Below are 19,894 nucleotides of genomic sequence, written 5' to 3' on the forward strand. Positions count from 1 at the left end.
TGGCACGGGAGATAATGGGGCTGCTCAGGGAAGGGTCCAGCAGCACCCCAAAAAAAAAAAAAATCTGCTCTCAGTATTTTCAGACCTGGATCCTGAGGATAACTTTGTCCTCCTGTATAAAGGAAGGCTCAAGTCTGGGTTTCTGGGCTTGTTTTTGGAAGAAGGGAGCTCTGTTTGAGGGCAGGGAAATGCACGGGCTCGGCTCAAGAGCTTCTCGCTGCCTCTGAGAACATCCCTGTGGTTTAGCAGAGGGACACAGATCCCTGGGTTTTCCAGGCTGCTGGAGACATCTGAGGTCTGAAGGAAACCACCCAAAAGCCCTCCTGGCCCAGCACAGTCATGTGTGGATGCCACGGGCTGGCTCCTGGCAGCGTGTGTTTGCTGCGTAGATGTGGCAATCTGGGTAAATATAAATCCGTGTGGTAAAAGCCTGGCCTAAAATAGGCTGGAGCTGGTGTTCCTTCTGTCTCAGCTTCTGGAAGCCATCTTAATTATCAAATATTGATGTGATAGTAGAGCTCAGATGCTGACATTTATGTTGGATCCTGGAGGCAGAGGGGAGACAGTTTCCCTTTTGAAAAATGAATGGTTGTGGAGGGGGGTGAAAAAAAAAAACAACAATGCAGGATGGCTGTGGAGTTGTCTGTGGAGCACACTTAATGCTTGATTAAATATTTAATTTAGCAGCAGCGTCACACTCTACTGTGAGCCATGAAATCTTGTTATGGAATTATAATTCCTTAAAAAAGAATAAGCATGCTACCTAGTGACCTGGCCTGTGCTATGTTTAGTGCTGGATCAGTAATTCTAAAGAAACGAGCCTCCAGTGTTTTACATTGAACATAAACAGTGGCAGCTCGTCTGTTTTGAGCCTGAATCAGTAGAATTGGGTCAGATTCCTAGAACAAGGTGGTGGTGGGCTCTGTTTGAGGCAGCTCTGTTCTCTCATCTCCATCTTCAGCTGCTCTTTCCCTCTGTTACCTTTTCCTTCCCCCTGCACACAGTGGGGATGACTCGAGTTCTCTGTGCAATAACCCAGGTGCTTTCCTTGTTACAAAAACACCTCAGAGCATCCTGGCTGGGGGAGAATGGACTCCCCTCAGCCTGGGCTTCCCTGAGTGACCAATGTTCCTCCTCCTCCTCCTCCTCTCCTGGGCAGCACATCGCCATCCCGAGGCCCGATCGACCGGCCGAAGTGCGGACCTTCACGTTTTATCTCTCCAATATTGGCAAGGACAGCCCTCAGGGGAGCTTTGACTGCATCCAGCAGTATGTGTCCAGGTGAGTGAGGCATCCAAGGAAAAGCCCAGCTTTTTTTTATATATATATATATTTATTTTATTATTATTATTTTTACCCTGTCTTCCGGAGCGTCTTTTCCTTAACAAAGCTTAATGCACGTTCTTCCATTTTAGAGTCTTCCTGATCTGTGTCAATGCGGGTTGTTTTTTGGTTGCTTTTTTGGAGAAGCATCCAGTTCCCTCTCAGCTCCCTCCATGTGTGTCCCCCGCTATTATTCAGCTAACACCCCCCCTCAGCTGTCCCCCAGTGCCAGCCTGGTGTCCCTTTGCAGCGTCAGGAGTACCTTTTCCATTGCATTTCTCTTACAGCAATGGCAATATCCATTTGGATTGCCTGGGAAGCATACAGGATAAAATCACCGTGTGTGCTACTGATGATTCCTACCAGAAGGCGAGGCAGAGCATGGCACAGGCAGAGGAGGAGACTCGCAGCCGGAGCGCCATAGTCATTAAACCTGGGGGGAGATATGTAGGTAAGCAGCCACTCAGTTTGGGCCTCTGCCACTCCCGTTTGGGACTCAGCAGGCTCTGGAGGCAAATCCTGACGTTGTTGGCTCGATGGTGGCAGTCTGGAGAGTTGCTGGTAGTTCCTTCGTGGGTGATTTTTAGGGGGCTGCTCTCTCCTTGTGTTGTGTTGTTTTTCGCTTCCATCGTCACCCCAAAGGGAAACTGTGGCTGCCTCAGCCCTGGAGGTGTCCAGGATCAGGTTGGAGAACCCAAAAGCTTCCCTGCCCGTGGCACTGGGTGATTTTAAGGTCCCCCCAGCCCAAAGCACTGTGGGTTGTCCATGTGCAGTGACATGGCTGTGGCATTAGGTCTGTCACGTGGCGGTGCTGGGGCTCCCAGCTGAGCCCTCCCCGTGTCCCTGCTCTTGGCCAGCTCAGCTAAAACTGCCACCAGCGTGTCACAGCTGTGCCCCACGGGGCCACAGCAGGGAGGAGACAGGCAGCAGTGCCCTCTGTTCATAAACACACACACTAAAGCAGCCTGGAACAGCCCTTCTCACTGTGACAGCAGCAGGAAAGCTTTAGCAGAGGAAATAAAACCGTGGCAAATAACCCGAGGGAGCCTGCAGAGGCTCAGGGCTCTGCTTAACCTCAGCTCACCAACTTTGGGCACAAACAGTAACCAGAATGCAAAGTTTCACTATTTATGTGTTTTTTTTGTTTGTTTTCTCTGAGGCAGCTGCATTTCCTGCAGCCCATGTGATCTGCAGCCAGTCTCTTCTCAGAGGAGCTGTGATGAGAAGGGTTGAGTTGCAAAATGTAGAACTGACCCTGACTCATTGTCACAGCAGCCAAGTGCTCAAAGCTGAAAAAGGAGATAGTAATCAGGAAGGAAATGCATTGATTTCCTGTAAGCCAAAAGATTATTTTGTTTAGCTCCTCTTTGAGACCATTACAGTAAGTGCCTGAAGTTAAAGCTTCTGAGGGAGAAGATTCTCAAAGCAATTTGCTTCCTGGAAAGATGGAAGCAAAACTTTTTTTTTTTTTTTTTTTTTAAAAATTAAAAATCCTCCTGGCTAAAACCTTTTACTGCCCTGAAATGGAGACAGAGCTGTGTGAAAGCAGCCAGGGGCAGAGAACGTGTGCTCACGGAGCTCCAAGATAAGATGTCAGTGTTTGAGGAGGGGAGAGAGCTCTGGTCCAAGAAGGAAGGGCTTGGAAGGACAGTGCTGGTGTGGGATCTGGTGTGCCAGCAGCATCAGCTGATTCCTGCAGGCTGGGCTTGGAGGGACAGGGCTGCTGCTGCCTCTCACATTTCCAGGAGAACACGGAGCTCAGCACTTGAGCGCCAGCGGAGTCTGTTCCAGGCCGGCTCAGATGTGGAAAAATTTATATGAAATGTTGAAATTGGAGAGCAGCAGAACTTACAGATGTGAGCTGACACTTGAATAAATAGATATGTAAATAGATAGCTGCAGGTAAAGCTGCAGGGGATGTGTGCTTGTAGCCACACTAAATATGTGTGCATACATCCACAGACGTGCATGTGGATAAATATTTGAGAATCCTTTGCGTCCTGGCTTAACTTAGGGTTTTTTTTTTTCTTTTCCTATCACTGCACATTTTGGCTCCAGCCTTTAAGTGGAAACCTCCCAACGTGATGTTTTTACTGTTCATGACCTGGCAAGAGTGAAGGCAGTTCTAGAAAGCTGACGAATCTCCTCTTGTCCCATTTCTGGAAACAAAATCCAGTTGACCCCTGGATTGTGTGGGATGTTTAACGTGCGAATTGGTGTCGTTTGCCCCCCTCTCTCTCACCTCCCCTCAGCCCTGCCGAGGATGGGTCTTGCTTCCTCTCCCAGCACCGTGGTGTATAATAAAAAGCCAGGAAATGGGGCCTGGGTTACGCAATGTGCAGCTCAGTAAAACAAACAGTGCAGACAATCCCCAGTATCTTCGGATGACTCAGTTGAAAACGTTGCTTCCTAGCAATGGAGCAGTGCCCTGCTGGAATAAACCTCCCCAACACTTGCAGTAAATGCTGGATGTTGTTTGTCCTAGGGGAAGGTCACTTTCTCCAGCCCAAGTGATTATTGATTGGATCTCCAGGTTTTTAGACCTTGGAACCCACAGGTTTTTGTTCTCGGCTTTGCTTGGTTTTGCCTTCGGTAGCAGGAAGCTGCTCCTGTGTTTGAAACAGTCCCAAACAGCCCTTTGATTTGGGCTCCACTGAGAGATGGTCTGAGGGTTCTGTTTTTCAGTAGGAACGGGGAAGGGAGGAAAATGAATTGTTGGATTGTGCTGTCAGCAGCCAAGAGCCACGGTGGGGATGGAGCTGAGATGCACTTCTGAGCCAGCTTTATGTTGTCACTTATCTGCAAACGCAGTGGAGAAGGGGTTATTCCATCAGCACAGGCAGCACCCTCGTGAATAGGCTGATGGCCCAGTGTCAGCCCCATTCATGTGTTCAGAGGGGGAAGGGAGGTGGACCCAGCCCCATAAAGTTCCTATTGTTCTAAAAGCAGAAACATCTGCTGGAGGAGCGTTTTTGCTGAGCTCAGCAGCGGGGAGCCTCTCGTTGACCAGTTCTGGTCTTTCCACTCCGTATTTCCCACTCTTCTACATAATAATGCAGAATTTTCTTTCTCATAGGGGAAGGGCAAAAAAAAAAAAAAAAAAAATAGTTCGATTAACCGTGGGGGATACGTGCACTTGGGATAAACGAAAAGCTGGCAAACAAAGGGAGCTTTATATAAGCTGGTGGCCAATAATACTCAGGTTTCCAGAGCTTGGTGTTGCTGTTTACTTGTTACAAGCTTGTCATGAACCATAAACCTCACGGGATGCTCGTTCCGGCGGCGCGTCGGGACCGAGGGGGTTCGTGCCGCTGCTGTTTGTCCTTCCCCTGTCACACCCCGTGCCTCTTCCCAGGGCTGTGATGAACTCCAGAATTGGTGCTGACAGCCCCCCACCACTGGCCTCGGCCAGGTGACCGCTGCACTTCACTATTCTCGTCTCATTTTAGGCAAAAAGGTTCAGGTGCGTAAACCTGCACCAGGAGCTTCCGATGCTGTTCCCTCCAGGAAGCGCCCAACGCCAGTCAACCTTGCCAGTGCAATAAAGAGAGGCAATAGTGCGATTTCCCAGAGACCCTTCAAAGATAGGGTTGTGCACTTACTGGCACTAAAGCCTTATAAGAAACCTGAACTTATTCTCAGATTGCAGAAGGATGGACTTTCTCAGCAGGACAAGGATTTGCTGGATAACCTTCTGCAACAGGTTTGTACTCTGATGAAGGCAACGATTTTTAGGTAAAGGGAAAAAAAAAAAAAAAATGTGTCTTCTCAGCTCCACCACCTCCCCCTTGCGTGGCAGTGGAAAGTGTTATCTCCAGGCTGCAGCTGAATGTGACTCTAAAGGCTGTGGGGGACACAGTTCTCAGCTCCCAGTGCTGGGGCAGAGATAGCAGGAGCCTCCCGTGGCTACGCCTCGGGTTAGGGGGGTGCAGCCATGCTGGGTGGTTTTGGCTCAGCAGATCAGTCCCTTTTAGAGGGACGCTTCTGCTTGGTCATGGGGAGGATTCTCTTTAACAGAGGATCTCCAAATTGTTTGATTATAGCCTCTAAATCTCATCTTTTATTCTCGTGGCTGTAAAGGAGCAGCGCTCCGTATTGGTACGAGTTTTATATATGAAGGAAAAGATGCTCCCAGTTTTTTTGTACTGCTCAGAGCCTTCCCTGCTCGGAAGTGCCACTGGTCAGGTGTGAAGATCATGCAGCTCCTTGCCAAGCACATTATTTGTGTGTCAAGTGTGAAAGCTGTCTCCAAGCTGAATCAGTTCCTAGCACTTTGAGTCACATTAAAGGTGCCATTTTAGGCCTCGCAGTAAACACCTTCATTGCTTTATTAAACACATCATGGCTATTCATTTAAATGCTGCAGCTGCCTTCTTCTGGATTGGAATAGATCCTGGAAAAAAATCCTTTTTTTTTTTTTTTTTTCTCTTTTTTACTCCTTTCTATAAAGAGTGAGACAGGAGTTCACTTTGCCCAAAGGGCACACAGGGCAGGTCGTATTAAAAACACACTCACAGCTGGCACAACTCGTTCCTTCCTTAGGTTTTTAATCCCAGTGCCTTTAATTTCCCAGCAGCTTTTTGGAGCATTTTTTCAATTCTTCCCTCCCCAGAGTAGAAAACTCTGTTGCTGAGGATGATTTTGGATGGATGCTCTTGCCTGGCCACGGGGCCACCCTGCTCGGGCTGATTTGGCTGTAAACGTGCTGCTCATAAAGTTAATCCCTCTCCAGCCCTCCCAGGGCTCCCATCCACAGGCAGACACAGATAAGCTAAAAATTACAGGCTTGTGTTAAAGCTACAAGGCTAAATCTGTCTAGGTGTGGGTTTCATTGTGCTCTTGCATCTCTCTTCGCAGGACTCCGTGTTCCTGGCGGCCTTTTTGCCTCATTTTGCAAGGTTTCTATTTTTGGGAGGGTTGGGGTGGAGCTTGCAGAGTCCCACACGAGCAAAACAAGGAGGTGGCAAGCTCTCAGCCTCTGTGCAGAGAAAAATTTCAAGTTGTTCTTCCCGGGCTTCAGGAGCAGGCAGGAAACAGAGAAATTCTGGGAGAGTTTTAGGGGGTTTTTTTTTTTTTGGTAAAGGAGAACCTGGATTGGCTTTTGTCTCCTGGGTGTGTTTACAGGGATACCTTGATGTAAAACACAGCTCAAATTCTTGTTGTGTTTTGGCTCAGGATTTTGGAAAGCTGACAGGACTGAAAGGAAAAACAAAGTGTTTGTCATGTAAACTGATAACTGGGCTTTCTATTTTTTGCTTATCAGGAGAGTTTGCCATGTTGGTTGTGCAGCCTTTTGCTCTGAAATTCTTAGATTTTTAATATTTTTAATATCAGGTTGTGGCCTCCCTAAAGCAAAAGCAGAGGAATCAGCAGCATCTTCAGTTCATTCAAGACTTTCCCACTCCTTTGCTTGTTTTTGAGGCATTTTCCTGCTGTGGGGATAATAGAAATCCCTGAGCACAGCCCCAGTCCTGAATGGAGAACAGTAATCCCTAAGCAGATGCACAAGATCTCCCTGCACTGAATAAAAGCATTTTCCACTTCCAAGGGGAGCAGTCCCCGAGCTGAGGGGCTCCAGCAGGGAATTTGGGCTGCAGCTGCTGGCTTTGCCTGGCTGTGGGCAGAGCATTTGGCACCTGGGCCTCCTCATCCCTCTTCAAAAACACATTGAAGGCTTTCTTTTCATTTGGAACTCGCAGTGCTCTGCGAGCTGAGGTCGCCCAGAGAAGCTGCCCCATCCCTGGGGGCATCCAAAGCCAGGTTGGAGCAATCTGGGATAGTGGAAGGTGTCCCTGCCCTCGGAATTTGATGGAACCAAACCATTCCATGCCACTCTGGATCACCCAAGAGAGAGGCTTCACTCTTCACTCTCTGTGAAAACCTCACTAGGGGCTCTTTGCTTTGTGCCAACTCTGGATTTTTTCTGGCGTGGAGCAACAGCAAGAAGTTAAAATTTTCAGTCAGGCTGTGGAAAGACTGATCCAAGTGGGATAACTCTTCCCCAAGTTGTTTCCATTCTAATCCAGCCCATCCCAGCAGAATTTCCTCTCCTTGCAGGCACCACACAGGGGTTTGTGGGGAAACTCCACGGGGGTAGGGCTTGGAGAAAATGTCAGGCAGCTGCTGGTGCAAGTGTGCTGAGCTCCCTGCAGCGTCCTGCTGCAAATCCCAGGTTCTCTTCTCACCCTGCACAAGTTCTCCATAAAATCCAGGTGATCCCAGGGCATTCTCCTCCCAGCTCCCTGTGAAATCAGCTCTCTGTGGCCTGTTTTGTTGGCTCTTTAGTGAGAAATTATCTCCTGGCAATTGTTAACCAAGTTATCGGCCCACGAGTTCCTCTTTGGCCATCAGCTGCCCGCTTTTGGCTGTGGGACAGGTGTGATAAGTGAACTGCCTGTTCCCATTAAGGCTTTATTTCCAGGTGTTTCCATCAAGTGGCTGGTCCAGGGCTCCCCAAGCTGAATAATCTCTTTTAGATGTGGCTTATTTCCCCCTCAACTGGCTGTGCTTTAGAAACTCATTCTGAATTATCGCAGTGACAAGGCAAAAGGAAAGGCACGGTTTGATTAAAGGATCTTAATAATAAGGAAATGAAATATTCAAGTCTCTCCTTGTTCTCTGACACTACTAACAGCTGCTAAAGTCTGCTCAGGGTTTTGCCTTCATCTTAGCTCTTGTTTGGTGCAGGAAGTGAGAAAATGAAACCCTAACGATGGGTTTTCCAAATTCCTTCTGTTCCAGGTGGCAAATCTGAGTGCCAAGGACAGCACTTTCACACTGAAAGATTGTGTATACAAAGAAGTGCAGAAGGACTGGCCTGGCTACTCAGAAGGAGATCAACAGTTGTTGAAGAGGATCCTTGTTAGGTAATTATCCATTTTCTTCTTTCTCATATAATTATCCTTTTTTTTTTTTCCTCTGATATCATCCAGGGAATCCTGGGCTGGGGAAGGTTGTGTAAATCAGAGTGACCAAGGTCTGTAAGTGGAGTGTGTGACTTATTTTGATGTCATTTTAAATTGTCCATCACCCAGGGACCTGTAGGGCTGGACTAAACTTGAATATCCAAGTGGATCCACTCATCACATTATCCTGGGCTGTCTTTAAATCATTAAAGGCAAAGTTTGGCTGGTGCAGAGCTGGGAGAGTTAAAACTGCTGCTCTGTAAAACCCTGGGAGATGAGTGGATTAAATGTCTCCAGCTCAGCTCTCCTTTGAAACTCTCCTTTTCCTCCACATCTTCCTGTGCAGGCTGAAGTGTTTCATCCCTAAATCTGAGATTTGACTGAAATCCTGGGTGCCTGGAAAAGCAGGAGGTTGTTCTGTAAGGATAAATCCCTGGAGACTCCTGCTGGTTGTCCTGCCTGGAGTGTGATCTCTGTTCCCATGTTCCCTCCTGGAACAGCCCTTCACACACTCAGTTCATCCTTATTCCTGAATTTTATTTTATTTTTTTCCCCTCTAGAGATATTTTCCTTAGGTGAAGCCTCCAAGCTTGGAAGCTTCTGGCTGGCAGAGCAAAGAGAACAAATCTCCCAGTTTTACACAGAATTCTGCTCTGAGTGTTGATATTTTTCAGTGCCTTGGTACAGATTTTTGTCATGCAGGCAGAGCTTTTACTTATGCTTTATTTTATTGCACTTTTGGTTAAGCTGAAGCACAGCATGCTCTGTTTGAGCACTTCCCATGATTTAAAAGCACAATTGACTTGGAGATGAGACTCTTTTAAACCAACAGAAAAACTTGCACTCCAAATGCTTTGGCGTGCTCAAAGAAAAAAAAAAAATCAAAACTCATTTAAATGGCCTTGATGTGAAATTCTAATTAAAAGGAAAAATAAAACTGCCATGCAATCTTTATGGCTTTTAAAAAAAATTAATTAATTTTAAAAAACAACAACAACAACAACGAAAAAGCCAAAGTGGATTTCTCCCTGTAGAAAAACCATGTTTACTGCTTTTTGCAGAATTGTGGCATTCACTTGGGCGAGGGCCTAAAAATAGACCTTGGAAAGGATGTATTCAACTGTACAAACAAAGCCCTGCTCAGGCAGTGCAGGTAATGAGGCTCCAGGATGGAAAAAAAACATGTTGGGTTGAAGACTGGAGAAAAACAGGCCCAGAAAAAGGGCACAGGAGGCAGCAGACGTTGGGGTTTGCATCACCAATTGTTCCAGGTTCTCCTGGATTTCAGGGCCAGTGGCTGTAATAATTAACACATCTGCAGATATTAAAGCTGGGTCTGACTAGGCTTGGGTTAAACCAGTTTGGTTTTTCCCTCTTTTTTATGTTTTTCACCCCTCTGTCACTGCTGGGGACCTGGAGCAGCCTGGTCTGTGGAAGTTGTCCCAAACTGGATGAGCTTTAAAGTCCTTTTAACCCAAACCATCCCAGGATTCTCTTCTGAAATCTTCCCTCCATCACTCCTTAAATCCATAATTAGCAATTAGGAGATGAGATTTGCTCATCAAGCAGCCCCCCAAAGCCACTTTCACTGGGGTGTTTGGGCAGTTATCAGTGTCCCCATTTCACAGTCCCCAGGTCCTTCCCTTGAGCTGATCTGTGGCTGCTGAGGTTGTTTGAAATGAAATTAAGCAAAGCCAGGACAGCAGTGACACTGCAGATGTCTAAATATTGCTGCAACACAACCCAAGGTTCAAGCTGAGGTTAAAAGCCAAAATCTTGTCAAGTCCTGGGCGTTATCTCTGAGATAAATCTTCCCCAGTGTTTAAAGGATGTGAGTGAGCTTTAATGCTGATTCCAGTTTCTTGGGGGAGAATTTAAAGCTGGGTTATTCAGGCTCCTTGACAAACTGACTGCAGAGCTGCTTTATTAAAACCTTTAACCCTGAATTCTGGTTTGGTTTTTTGGGAATTTTTTTTTCAGGTTGTCAGCTGCAACTTGATGCAAGAGTAGATTTTGTTGGGTTTTTTTTTTTTCTGGTTGATGAATTGAGGGGCAGTCTGGTGTCAGAATTGTTGGGTAAAGCCAGTGGGGCTGGGAAAACACTCTGAGATCTGCAGAGGAGCAAAGACTCAGCCTGGAGGGGAATTAAAGCACTCGAGTGATTCTAATTGTATTTTTTGTTGCTACGAAAGGTTTTTCTTTATTTATCCAATACCACAAATACAGCCCAGAGTAGCTCTGTTTTGCATGATGCAACTTAAAAGTATTATTGGGAAGCCTGAAATGTAAATCCTGGTGGACCAATAATACCTCAGCAGTTCCTGTTATAATGCTGCTTTTCCTGGACCCAGAGGAGCTCACTGCTGAAAGGGCTCCTATTGCCATCAAATGTTGTTTTAATGATGCTAATGAGTGGGAGAACTTACTCTTGAACATCTGAGCTTGGGTTTCAGCCCCTCTTCAGTGAGCTTTGCTTTCTGAAGTTGTCTCAGAAAGCAAAACCTCAGCAGAAATTTGTTTAATTAACGTCTCCCTGAGCTGTATTTCAATCAGCAGGAATAATATCTGATATCCTTTACACCTTAAAATTCAATGCCACTGTTGCTGATCTCCATGTGAATGATGTTTCTGAGGCTGGGATTTAATTTGTTTTAATTCTTACATCACCAGTTCAAGAGAAAAAAAAAAAAAAGGTAAAATCGTTGAAAAAGGAGTTCTAACCTCAACAGGGAATCCTTTCATGTGTCCAAGAGCTCAGCCCTTGACCATATCGGTCCAAGGAGCTCCTTCCTTTACCAGAGAACCCCAAAAATCACGGGAAGGAGCTGAGCACTCCCAATTTATCACTGATGTTTTCCTGTAGCGGTTTCTCCTTCCCAGATTTTGTCGAGAGACCGAGAGCCTGGACGAGCCCCTTTTTGTGGCAGCTTCAAGCAGAGTTTGGAGGCCGAGGAGAGCTCGGGGTGTGCAGTGGCAGCTGTCCCCTTGGCACAGGGTGTGAGCAAGGCCCCGGTTGTGTTTTGCAGGAAGCTGTGCCAGCCCCAGAACAGCGGCGCTTTCCAGGGAGAAACTCCTTCCCTGAGCCCTCCGAAGGACACCCTCAACTCCAGCTCTCCCCCTCAGGTGGGTGATTTTTCCCCTCCTCATTCCCAGCCCCCCTGTGCTCCTGATGGATTTGGCTGCTGGTTGTAGGTCCAGGCTGAGCTTGTGCCTGTCTGCACCCTGTAATCACCTGCTGCCGGGTCAGGAGGTCCTCGGGGTTTTTATTTCTGTTTTATTAAGTTGGAGTCTCATTCTGGCTTTCCTCAGCATCTGGTTCTCCTCTGGACGTGGCTCAGCGAGGGCCTGTGGGGAGGATCTCTGAAAATGAGGCTCAGGTTTAGTTTGAAGGGCTAAATTCCTTTTGCAGTGCCTCCATCCCTCCTGGAGTTCCTGGGAGAGCACAAGCTTGTGTTTTCCTCATTACTAATAATTGAGTGGAACGAAGCTGTAATAAGCAGCTCCCAAACACGGCTGAGTTATTAAAACCCTTGACCTTTTGCAGCCTAATTGCCGTGACAGATCAGGGGCAGGTTGTGCTGCTCCTGCCTCAGAGATGCCAGAGCAGGGAGCTGTGAAAAGAACTTTTTGCCTGCTTTTTCCATGACCATAAAACCACACAGGAGCCACGTTTGACGTGTCTCAAGCAGAGCCTTGTCCCCATTTCTCCCAGTATCTCCCAGCACAGGCGTTGCTGGCGTTGTGAAATGTGCTGCCTTTCCCTTCTTCCAGTGTGGGTCAGCCCAGACAAGTTGAGTATTTATTCTTCTCCTGCCAATGGAATGTGTAATGCCTGCTTGTCTGGACAGACGCACCGAGGATTAGTGGCAAAGAATATTAACAGGTAAAGAAATTATTGTGCTCTCTGGCACTGAGGAGGGAGGCAATTCTCTTGGTTGAGAACAAGGACTGTGTAACTCGTTTGCCAGGTAGCTCATTCCAAAATCCTCTCCTGCTCTGCTGTGGCCGTGTTCCTGGTGAATGAAGAATGATCACCTTCAAGTTAGCTGGGAAAGATCTTGGTCTTGTGTCTTTTTTTTTTTTTAACATTGAAAAAAATCATCTTGTTTCTCTGCCTGTTTATATTTTAAAGATTCAGAGGTCTTTTAAGAGGAGGTTTTGATCTCTCAGAATGACCCAGTTGAAACTTTTGGGTGGTTGGTTGGGTTGGATTTAGGAAAGGCTGGCAAAACAGGGACAATCCGATGTGGAATATAAACGTTTCCAGCATGGTTCTGTCGTGTCAGACAGCAAACCACAGCATTGTGAGCTGTCACTTTTTTAATACTCTCTGGCTGTAGTTTCTATTTAGAGAAATGGTTTTTAATGGGTGCAGTGCCAGCAGAGGATTGGGATCTGGTAGGCTGGAATGCAGAATATTTTGGGAAGGTTCAGCTGTGGAATGAGGGTGAAGGAGATTAGTCTGGTAATTGTAGAAAATGGATGTCTATCACCCTCCTAACCAGAGAGATGAGTTTGGAGAAGCTGCTCTTTGTTGTTTTCAGGGAAAAGGTTGTAAAATCCGGGGGATTTTTTTAGCTGTGTCACCTGTTGAGGGCCCTGCAGACAGAGATGGCCCCTCCTTGGGGAGATGGACACTGGGAGGTGACGTTGCCAAGCCGGTCAGACGTGCTGTCCTTGCCCCTCGAGCTCCGTGGCAGAACCAGCAGCTCCTCCTGAATTACCTTGACAGGTGGAAAGAATTCCTGGCATTGAGCAGTGTCCTCAAGACCCCCTGAGTTAGCAAAGAGAGAGAAAATCCAGGGGGGAAAAAAAAGAGGGAATTAGGGGCTGCTCCAGCCACCATCCAGCTGCGTTTCAGCCACGGAACAACGTTTCCATTTGCAAACACTGTTTTTGCCTGAGACAGAAAGAAAATAATGGATTCTCCAAAAGAAATACCCACAGCTATCGCTTGTTTTCCTCTGGGCACGGAATAATCTTTGGCTCAGAGCTGTTGCAGCCCCAGAGCTGCCAGGTGGGCACACACTGAGGGCTGCCTGAGGTGCTTTTGGCTGGCACCAAAAGCCTGATGGATGAGTTCTTCCATGGAGCAGCTTTTCCAGGCTGGAGGCAGCTGGGAACCACTTCCTTCTCTGCCCTTGCTCAAAAAAAAAAAAAAAGGGTTGCTCAGGTCACGTTGGCCCCCGTGACGTGGCTTTTTAAATGTCCCCTTTTTGCTGAAATTCTGAGAGCTGAGCCCTTGGCACTTCCTCCCCTCTTCCAGGCAATGCCTCCTTCTTGAGAAGATGAAGGAACAGGGAAAGGGGTGAAGCTCTTGGCTACAGAACTGGGAATAAAATGCAGAACTGAGGAATCCCTCCCTGCTCCAGAGGGATGAGCACATTGTTCCTTCACAGGGGCTTTGGGGCGCTCAGGACAGATGTTTTTATCACGGAATGGTTTGGGTTGGGAGGGACCTTAAAGCTCATCCTCTTCCAGCCCTGCCATGGGCAAGGAGACCTTCCTCTGTCCCAGGTTGCTCCAAGCCCTGTCCAGCCTGGCCTTGGACACTTCAAGGATATTTCCACTCTCTGGTTGGCTGGGACAGGGGGAGGCTGCAGCTTTTGAGTTCTAGAGGATTGAAATAAGCCGCAGTGAGAGTGGGCTGCGTGTGGATAATAGGGGAGGTCAGGAATTGCTGAGGAGATTCTTGAAGCTGTCCCACCAAACTGTGAGCTCTGGGAAGCAGCTTGGGATGGACAAGCTGCTTTTCACCGGGGGGATATTCCCTTCTCTTCTGTATTGCACCACCACCTAGTGGCAACATCCAGCTCCACTCCTGCGCCTTCAACGCCATTTATTTCTCTCTCTCTTTTCTTTTCTTTTTTTTTTTTTTTGTTTTTTTTTCTTTTTTTTTCCTTTTCCCATTCCTCCTCACCTCTTTAACAGAAACGACCCCAACCTCCGGAGTTCATCGACCCCTTGGCCAACAAAAAGCCCAGGATCTCCCATTTGGCTCACAGGACCCAACCCACACTCAACGGGAAGCTGAATTCCTCCAACGGCAAGGACAGCCTGGCTCCCCCTGCCCTGCCCCAGGCTGTGCCCGAGCCCGTGGGCTCCAGCTCCTCCCTCCCGGCCCTGGAGCTGCCCAGGCCTCACGATCCCCTCTCGGATGTCAGCAACGACCTGACTCACAACGGCAGAGACTGTGAGAGCAGCACGGAGCCTCCCGAGAGACTGAGTCACCCCCTGCCCACAGACTGTGCCCAGAGCAGCAAACACAACTGCGGCTCCTACGTCAAATCCAAGAAAAAATCCAAAAAGCACAAAGACAAGGAGAAGGAGAGGAAGGAGAAGAAGAGCGAGGAGAAGTGCAAAGAGGAGAAGCAGAACTGTGAAGTAATAAAAAATGCTGATTTAGTTAGTGTTCCCCAGGAACAGGTCCCAGGTGAGTTTAGGGGGGGTTTTTGGATGCCAGGATTCCCTGGAGGAATGGGCACAGCCCAGGTGCTCTGGGGGGGCCCAAATGCCAGCACTGCCCTCCCTCCAAATCACCAGAGGTGCTTCCTGTCCACACAGGTTTTTCCTGTTTGATGGAACTGCCTCAGAGCGTGTCATGTTCCTCCTGGGTAAATTAAAAGCTGGGCTAAGCTGTGGGGATGAAAGGCTGGGAGCACTGGGAAGAGCAGAGCAGCACTGCTGTGATGACTCTTGTTTGGGGTTTTTTTTAATGAAAAGTTACTCACAAAAGCTTGTAATATTGGCTACAAAAGAAATGATAGATAAACCTGGTGATAAATGCTGTTAAAGCACGGGAGAACCAGCTCTTCCAGGCTGGAAAAGCTTCCTTACACCCCACTAGGGCTGGGGGTTGATTTATTGGAGGACTGACACAGCAGTGACTCTCCACTGAGGTGGGATGAAAACATTTTCCATCGAGCCACTGTTTCAGAGTCAAGTCCCTGCCCTCAGCCAGAGCAGAGAATATTTCTTGGCTGATCCCATCCCTTCCTTTTCCTGTTTCTTCCATGTTTTCTACTGGTTGTTTCAGCTCCCCAGAGCATTGAGACTTTCCCTGCAGCCTCTGGGAATATCTGTTAGATTCCTTTTTGCGTTTTCCTTCACCCTGTTACTATTTTCTACATCCCCCTTCCTGCTTGGTGCGTGAAAATCCTCCAGTTCTGCCTCCAAAAGGACAATATTTTGGAATGGAGACTCCTTTGGTGGGTTCCTGGGAAGGGGAAGCTTCTGAGGGTGTTGGGATTGAGCTGGTCCCAGCCCTCCCCTTCCCCACAGGCTTCTGCAGCAGTGACAAATTGCATTTTGAGGTCTCAGCAGTGATTCCTGAGGACGGCCCCTGGGGCTGATGGGTGTGTGGCACTGCAGAACTGGGAATTCTTCTGCTTCCCTGTCAACCCCAGGTTTTTTTCTGTGAATGTTGTGTTCCTTCCACGTTGTTTCTCTTCCCCACGAGCCCCTGGAGTGACACTCACACATTCTCTCTTTTTATCTTACAAATACCCAAACACCCCAAATTCTTGGGAAATTGCTGAGCTTCCTCCAACCACCTTTTCTGCTTCTCTCTCCTGTTGAATTCCTGCATTTTTGTTCATTGTTAGGAGCTGGGTTTTGTTCCTGCTGCTGTTTCGAGGTAACAGATCTGAGCTGGACTGGGAACAAATCACAAACAGGATGTGGTCAGTCCTGCTTGGATCCTGGACAGCCAGAACTTGGGATATTTTCCTCCTGTGCCTTGCTGTGGGTTGCACCAGCCTCATCCTGCTCCTTCCCCAAATTCCCCCTGGAGCTGCAGGGAAGCAGAGAATCACAAAAAGTTTGGCTTGGAAGGACCTTAAAAGCTCATCTGGTTCCACCACCTGCCGTGGGCAGGGGCAGCTCCTGCCAGAAGTGGGAGTTTCTCCCGGGAATTTTGTTCCAGAGGCTCTGGAGGGACCTCTGGGGTCCTTTCAGTCAGTAGGTGGCACTCACAGGCAAAACAAACCTCTGTGTGTCCCCTTTCCTTGCACCATCCCTAAAGCCTGTTCTGCATCTTCCACCCTGTGGTCAGGAGGGGAGGAAAAGCAGGAGGAGCTGCAGCAGGAATTTGGGATTGGGATTGGAGTTTGGTTTGGGTTTGTGCCATTCTCCCATCCTGCTCAGGAAAGCTTTTCTGTGGGAATCCAGAGGAAAATCCCATCTTTTTAAGGATGTGCTCAGGGTACTGCTGACTCAGGTTGTGCAGCTGGCTCTGGTGGGGATTTGTAACACACAGTTTGTGGAAAATATCCCTTTCCAAACGTGCCTCCAGCTGATTTCTTCCTCCACGTTTATCCTGCAGTGTTTGGATGTGGAGGATGAGTCTGCCTGAGGTTTATTCTGCCCTTCCTTCCATTCCTGAACATTCTGAGCTCAGCTGAATGCCTGGATTTGTGTTTGGAGCTGCATTCCTTAAAAACCCTCTCTGTGGTGCCCTTCAGGACTCTGGGATATAAATTCAGGAATTCTCACCCTGGAGTAGCCCCAGAGGAATCTCTCAAGTGTAAAAGCAGGAGAACAGAAGGTTCACCTTGCCCAGTTTGGCTCTCTGGGCTCAGGGCTGTGTTTTTCCTCATTCCCAGTGCTGCTCTCAGTGTTATCCCACTCCAGGCACTGTTTATCCACCAATTAAATTCAGATATTTTTTTTTCCCTGCTCTGCCTGATGTTGGTGTTGTTTTGCTGACAGACAGATACTGGAGGAGCCTTGAACTTTCAGCCACCTTGTTGTGGCTCCTCTGCCTCTGTCAGTTCCAAGCAAAACAGAAATCCTTCAGAATTCCATAAACTGTACATTTGCAGGCAACTTTTATGAGTTTGAAGCTGAATTGCAAAGGGGCTTTGAAGTTTAAGAACGTCTATAAACAAATCTTTATTTTTTCAGGTTTAAATGGAACATGCAATAATTCTAGTGTACCAACATCAACTTCAGAAATGCCAGATTATTTATTGTAAGTATGTTTATCAGTTGCTTCATCGCTTTGGGCTCATGTTTCAAGCTAAAAAAAAAAATCACAACGTGCTGGGGATTTTTGTTGGACTTTTTGTGTTATTTGATAGAATTTTGTTAGGTGGGTGTGAGAAAAAGAGCAAACCCAACTCTGCAGATTAACAGTTGAGACTAAACTTGATATCAAAGCTGTTTTTTTACCTCCTTAAGGAGTTCAAGGTTATCTCCTATAAATTGTTGAAGTACTTCAAGAAACATTTCATACCTTAGAGGGGTTTAGAGAAAGGATTAAACATCTCCACGTTCCAGCTGGAAGCTTTGAGAGGGAAGAATAATCTGGGTTTGTGTTGGGGAAGACAGGGCAAGGAAGGATTTGGGGTGGTTTGCTAATTCTTGCCCTCCTCAGAGCCAAGATCATCTCCATAAAGCAGTGAAATACTCTTTCCTGGGAGGCTCTAACCCCTGGGTTAGGATCTGAGTTGTTTCACCTCTTGACTCTTTAATCAGATCCCCTCGAGGTTAATTTAAACAACCAAAACCCAAGAAAAAAAAATCCCTGTGAAGGAAAGCCCAGAGCCCTCCATAAACCCAAACCTGTTCTAAACAAAGCTTTGGGGTGGGGAAAAAAACTTCCAGCTGGAGGGGGAAAAAAAAAATTCCCTTTTCATGTCCCAGCCCTGGGGGTTGTTTCCATCACAGCTGCTTTGGCTGGGAGGGAAGGATGGATGGAGGAGGAGGAGGAAGCTCTAGGGCAGATAAAGGTTTGTGCTTTGCTGGGCTGGATCAGCCATACAAACAACCCCTTCAAGGTGACATTTTTAGGCCTATCCCAAAGAATTTGGGTGGCTGGGGGTGGTTTTTTTTTTCCTCTCAGCCATGTGCTGATCCCTCCCAAAAAAAAGGATATTGCAGCTCCTTGAGCTCTGCCCAAAAAAACTGGGAGAGTTTTCTGAGCTCTGTGGTCTCACCTGGTGTGATCTGACTGGTTTGTGCCCAGCTCCTCAAATTCTAAGACTTGTCACTGCTCTTTGATGCTTCTTTATCCTGTGTGGATCATTCTTTATCCCAGCCCCTGGCAAGGAGTCAGCTCTAGAAGTTTACAGCCCTTAAAAAGTTTAAACACTGAAAGTTCCCCCTTCATTTGAGGCCTAAAGCAGCTTTTCTGAGTCCCTGCACCAAGCTGGTCCTGCTGCAGCCAGGCCAGAATCAGGGAGACAAAATCAGAGCCATCACCTCCCCAGAGATGAGTTTTACCTTCAGAGAGGGCTGTAAACGCCACCTTTAATGGCTTTTTTTGTTGAGCAGAATAACTTCCAAAAGGCCCCCAAAGACACATCAGTTCAACCTGAGCTCAGGACTCATCGAGGTGCTGGAAAATAGGTGGAAAAAACAACAACAACAACAAAAAAAAACGTACTAAAGCTCCTCACCGTGGTTTCTTGTCGTGCTCTTGCCACATAATCACCCTGCGAGCGTTTTGCAACGATGGCTCAATGCTTTTTGTGTTCCTTTAAAGACTCTTAACACTGGAAGCATCGTATTCCTGCTGTTCCAATGCCTGGCACAGATGCAGAACTCCATGTTCTGCGGGCCAGCAGGAGTCAGAGAAGCTGTAGCAGCACTATCTGAGTGTCCTCCTCCACCCCCAGCTGCTCCAGCCTTGGCTGTACCTGCCCATTCCACCTTATCTGGCAGAGATAGGAAGTTTTGGGAGCAAGCATTGTTTGTTTTACAGGAGGTCAAGGCAACAATCCTCAGTGGTTGCCTCCATAATTTGCTACTTTAATGCAAGTCAGGGGGAGAGGGAACGGCCTCAAGCTGCAGCCAGGGGAGGTTTGGATGGGGTATGAGGGAGAATTCCTTCCCTGGGACAGGGAATGACCATCCCTGCAGGGATTTAAGCCATGTGGATGTGGCACTTGGGGACACACGGTTTAGTGGTGGCCTTGGCAGTGCTGGGATTTGATCTTGGAGGGTTTTTCCAGCTTGAATCCCAGAATGGTTTGGGCTGGAATGAGCTAAAGCCCTTCCTGCCCGTGGCAGGGGTGGGATTGGAACACCTTCCACTATCCCAAGGTGCTCCAAACACTTCCAGGGCTGAGACAGCCACAGCTCCTCTGGGAACTCCATCCCAGACCCTTCACAGTGAAGAATTCCATCCCAATATCCCATTCAAATGATCCAGAATTACCCACAATTTTATTGCCAGTCACTTGACCAACTCACCCTCCTCATGCTCAACACCGCCGAGAACTCCCCTAAACCCAAATCCCCTACAAAAAACCCCATTCACCAACCCCTTTTTTTTTTTTTTTTTGCTTTCCCCATTCACCAACCCCTTTTTTCTTTTCCCCTCTGCAGAAAATACGCAGCCATTTCCTCCTCGGAGCAACGTCAGAGCTACAAGAACGACTTCAACGCGGAGTACAGCGAGTACCGGGACTTGCACGCCCGGATAGAGCGGATAACCCGGCGCTTCACCCAGCTGGACGCCAAGCTGAAACAGCTTCTGCAAGGCTCTGAGGAGTACAAGGTAGGAAAGGAGCTTCCAAACACCTGGAAAAAGGTGGTTTGTGCAGAGCTGCGGGGTCTCTGCTCTGTTTTGGTTAAATTCCGGCTTCAGATAGTCTCGGTTTTAGGGGAACGTGCGCGCAGCTGACGGCTTTGGGGAGTGCTCCCTAACCCAGCTCTGTGCT

General features: G+C 47.7%; 2 protein-coding genes across 3 annotated transcripts in view; one reads left to right on the forward strand and one right to left on the reverse strand.

The window, feature by feature from the left end:
• UBA52 (ubiquitin A-52 residue ribosomal protein fusion product 1) overlaps positions 1 to 19,894 on the reverse strand; it is a 196,724-nt gene that overhangs the window by 38,504 nt on the left and 138,326 nt on the right. The gene's annotated exons all lie outside the window — the stretch shown is intronic.
• ELL (elongation factor for RNA polymerase II) overlaps positions 1 to 19,894 on the forward strand; it is a 50,189-nt gene that overhangs the window by 27,830 nt on the left and 2,465 nt on the right. For both annotated transcript variants that reach the window (XM_066336174.1, XM_066336175.1), the window contains exons 3-10: positions 1,160 to 1,281; positions 1,611 to 1,774; positions 4,773 to 5,026; positions 8,065 to 8,189; positions 11,255 to 11,351; positions 14,160 to 14,661; positions 17,133 to 17,199; positions 19,560 to 19,731. In XM_066336174.1, the coding sequence (XP_066192271.1) occupies positions 1,160 to 1,281; positions 1,611 to 1,774; positions 4,773 to 5,026; positions 8,065 to 8,189; positions 11,255 to 11,351; positions 14,160 to 14,661; positions 17,133 to 17,199; positions 19,560 to 19,731 (1,503 nt within the window). The remainder of the gene's footprint in view (positions 1 to 1,159; positions 1,282 to 1,610; positions 1,775 to 4,772; positions 5,027 to 8,064; positions 8,190 to 11,254; positions 11,352 to 14,159; positions 14,662 to 17,132; positions 17,200 to 19,559; positions 19,732 to 19,894) is intronic.

The sequence above is a fragment of the Sylvia atricapilla genome, chromosome 26 (assembly GCF_009819655.1).
Source record: "Sylvia atricapilla isolate bSylAtr1 chromosome 26, bSylAtr1.pri, whole genome shotgun sequence".
Classification (NCBI taxonomy): domain Eukaryota; kingdom Metazoa; phylum Chordata; class Aves; order Passeriformes; family Sylviidae; genus Sylvia; species Sylvia atricapilla.